This window comes from Austrofundulus limnaeus, unplaced genomic scaffold, assembly GCF_001266775.1.
Source record: "Austrofundulus limnaeus strain Quisiro unplaced genomic scaffold, Austrofundulus_limnaeus-1.0 Scaffold17, whole genome shotgun sequence".
Taxonomy (NCBI): Eukaryota; Metazoa; Chordata; class Actinopteri; order Cyprinodontiformes; family Rivulidae; genus Austrofundulus; species Austrofundulus limnaeus.
The window spans coordinates 1,882,966-1,886,969 of NW_013952419.1; the positions used below are offsets into that span (position 1 = coordinate 1,882,966).

General features: G+C 38.8%; 1 protein-coding gene across 1 annotated transcript; it reads right to left on the bottom strand.

Moving 5' to 3' along the window:
- Window positions 1-49: 49 nt before the first annotated feature.
- Window positions 50-1,554, bottom strand: timm10b (translocase of inner mitochondrial membrane 10 homolog B (yeast); the record flags this gene model as incomplete). The annotated part of the gene is given in 3 exon segments (XM_014003105.1): window positions 50-908; window positions 1,209-1,304; window positions 1,376-1,554. Coding segments are annotated over 3 exon segments (612 nt in total). The 3' UTR covers window positions 50-419.
- Between the last annotated feature and the right edge of the window lie 2,450 nt (window positions 1,555-4,004).

Sequence of the window (4,004 nt, forward strand, 5' to 3'; positions counted from 1 at the left end):
TTTAAATAAAATGAGATTGCTTGGAAAGAAATCATACATTAATCAGAGGTGACTTCAAACAATAATTGTTTAATCAATTAGTAAAATGCCTAATATAAAGGAAAATGAAACACCTTKAATCAAAAGTTACGTTTTAAAAACTGCCCATCAACTTCTAATGTTATTARGAAAAACAAAAGAAAAAGTCAGAGGTTTGGAGCACAATAACCAAACAACCAAAGTTGGTCAGCATTTTATGTTATAAATCATCCATTATCAATGTTAGTCATACATGAACAGTCAGTGTTAAATCACTGATCATTATGTGTCGTTTGTGTTGGAAACCAGAGCAAATATCACAGTTTGATCACTAATTCTCAAAGGACAGCAAGGTAACATCTGGACCATCTGGGGCTCTTTGCCTCTCAGGTCCTTCCTGTTTAAGACTCTGAAGGAGCTGATAAAGTTGTTGGTTTAGGGTTGCCAGACTCAGTTTGAAACCCAGACAGGTGAGGTGAACCTGCTGAATGTGAAGYGTCATTAAGCATGCTTTCAGTCTTAGGTGAGAGCAGAGTGGCAGCTGATAATTTGGCCCCTGCGGCTGATGGGTCAGTCAGAACTTCTAGTCTTGTTGACGTCGGGACCGAGCTTTGGACCTCTGGTATCAGATCAGTCCCAGAGGGAGGGAAACCAGGAGGTGGGGGTGAATTTAAAGGGGTTTGAAATGCCGGCGAGGCGTCCACGTTCGCGGCCTCRACGTCTGCGGGCGGTGCCGCTGCAGCCGCTGCTGCCTTTGCATTCTCTGCAGCCTTGCTCTCCATCTCCTCCATCCGGCGCTGCACCATGCGAGGCATCAGCTGCACGTAGGTGCCCATCAACCGGTGGTTGGAGCGAATCAGCTTCCCCGCACAGCTGTCCACACAGCGCTCCTGGATGCACAACAGTAGTCAGTTTTAATTCTGATGATCCACTACAGCATGTCCAGGTAAAMCTGGAACACTGAGTAAAATGTAAATAAAAACAGAATATAATGAAGCCAGCCTCTCTGATGGTATGGAGGTACATTACTGCCCTATATAACGTTTTTGATACATAAATACAACACAGGATTGCCAATAACCTGGTGAAAAGCAACAACAGTAGTGTTCGGACCATGACACCGATTAAATTGAATAACTATAACAGCTTAAATGGATATGCAAAATTAAACTGAGGGATTTTCGCTGTACCTCGTCCATTGTGAGGTTCCTGTAGTTGAAGTTGCTCGTGCACCGCTGAAAGCAGATTTCTGTCATGCGGTTGTAAACCAGGAGGAAATCCTTCAGCTGCAACAAGACATTCACGAATTATACAACTATATTTATTTACAGATGAGCCTAATGTAGTTGTCACTTACGTTTCTCAGCTGTTGGTCGGCATCCATCGTTATTCCGCCCGTGTTACTGGTCAGCCTGTTCAGCTAACCCCTTAACATGAGACCTGCTCCCCTTCCGAATACAGTAAATTTAGGTTTTACCAGTTCGTAACCCTTTTAGGTGGAACAGGAAATAAATCCACAAGATAATACTAAAACGTCTGCTTAAACGTTTTAACAATTTCAATAAAAAAAGAGGTAATTTAAGCAGTGAATGCGTGTGGCATGACATTCACATGCGCGCCGCCATGTTAGCAACAAAGATCGTGTCTGCATGCGAAGAGGTCTCACTCGGCGCTTGGTAGGTTGACAGAAAGTTGGGTGCGGGTGTAGTGAATATATTATGTTTTTCATATGCAGAAACGCATRAGAAGAATTACTTTTAATAGATATGGACCATTATTTTTGAGTTTTTTTCCTAGTACAAAGTGTTTGAAATACTTTGAAAAACACAAAAGGTGTTTTGAACTTGTTGAAATTGAACCTTCCTTTTTTTTTTTTTTTTTACCTGTCAAAGACTGAGTTATGCCCTGTGATCATGTCAAGTGATTTCAGGCATCACTATGGATGAGAAATATTTCTGGAAGCAAAAGCAATGYATTTTCTGGAAGGTTTTGAGGTCAAAAACACTCAACCACAAAAATAATATTTATTATATAGCAAGAAGGTCAGTAATGATCGCACTACTTCAGACTGTGAGGCTGAATTGTTCTCAGTAATCAGTGTTTTTTTCTGTGTTTGAACAAAAACAAACCTCTTTGCTGATCTGTGAAAGACTGCAAAGTGAAAGTCTGTCACTAGTTATTTTAGGCTATACTGTGAATGCAGCCTCASCTGTAACAATCCTTTTAAGTGGTTAACATGACCAGAGCAGTGCTATTTTCAAAGGACTGAGGTTAAAAACAAAACAAAAGCTAAATGCAGTCAGTTTTCTTATGGCCAAACCAGGGGCTCCGTAACTTCTGGGGGTAATTTCAAGATGATCTTCTTTAACAGTGCACMGTATTAGAAAATAGTCACCATGTGGGGATTAAAACACCAACAAAAATGTAATTGTTTACTATTCCACATCCAGCTGGGAATTTCTTTTACCAACTATCTCACGCTCCCCTTCCTCATTTCTTGCTCTTTGCTGGCTAACTAGTTCAAAATGAAACAGAATACCTGTTATTTCTGCAGGCAACACGACATTAGAGCCATTACAAAGAGAAAGCAAGGCTACATACAGTATGGTGCTGTGATGACTGCAACCAAAACTGTAGAAAATGAAATGTTCTTTAGTTCTCTTTAAGCTCAAACAACAAAACTATTGTAGTGTAATGTCAAATGCTGCCTGATTTATTCTGAAAGAAATTGTTTTATAAGMCAGAGGATTTCAAAGTCGCCCAATGAAAGTCGTTTGTAGACTTTAAAAATGCTTTAWAGAGCAGAATCATGTTCATTTGTCATGTTAAACAATTTCTTTTGTTTCGAACCAGCCTTCACAGCTGCAGGTTATTAGGGTTCTTGATGCTCCAAACCATGACAGAAATAAAAAAAGAGTGTCACTGTAGCAGTCATGACTCATTTTCTTGACATATGCTTTTGTGTTTGTAAAAGAAAAAAAAAGACAAAACTATTTTTTTTAACCATCATCTGTGTAAAAAAAAAAACTTTAAAAGCTTTAGCTTTAGGGATGGATCCTGTGCTTTGGAGCATTCATTGTCAAAACTGCTGGCCGTCTTTTYAAGTGTTGTTTACATTTATTTACAAAAAGGCTGTTATTTAGTCCCTGTTCAGCTTCAACATTGTCTCCCTTGAAACGACAGTGCAACAGTTACCATGAGTGACTTTTTGCCAGTTTTTTTGCAACCTCTAAGTAAAATTGCAGTCCAAAGATTACACACAAAATGCTTCAGGCCCACAATTTTATCTATAACATTGAAAGTAGGTCATCATCAATTTTTGAAAAGCTGTCAATCGAGTGCTGGAGGCTGTTAAGTTCACATCAGAGTTCAGATCTGTCAGCAGAGAGGCCAGTAAATTATTACGCAGACACAGTTTATGCTCTTAAATAGGAGCATTGGGTCACAGATTAAAAACATAACGACCTTTATCATCATGAAGAATTGAAAATTAAAACATGGGAGTGGGGGATAAAACAGCACACTCGAGTCCCATTTACAGACAGTTTGCATTTTATTTATTAGTCTTATTATAAAAAAGATTTAGAAGCAGGTTCATACATTTAAATAAAGTTTTAATCAAACAGCGTTGTGGAAAGTTTTTTTTCCTTCACACCTGCTGATAGAYGAGACATCAAAGGAGTGAAAGTTCTTCTGTCCTGTGATGATTTTAGGTTTTCCCTGAGTTTTGCAATAAATTAACGTTCCATGTGGTACTTCATCTCTAAATGTCAGACACACACACGCACACACTTTTTTTTGTCCACCCCCACACACTTTATTATGACCTCTCACAGAAGGGCACACTCATTGCTCCAAGCAGTCTTAAGCTAGTTTGTCTGCATCAAGGAGGAAATTGCTCAACTCTGCAAAGCTTAAAAGGAATATGAAACACAAGTTATAATTTTTTTCCCAGCAAAATACAAAATAGTTTGTCTTTTTTTTTT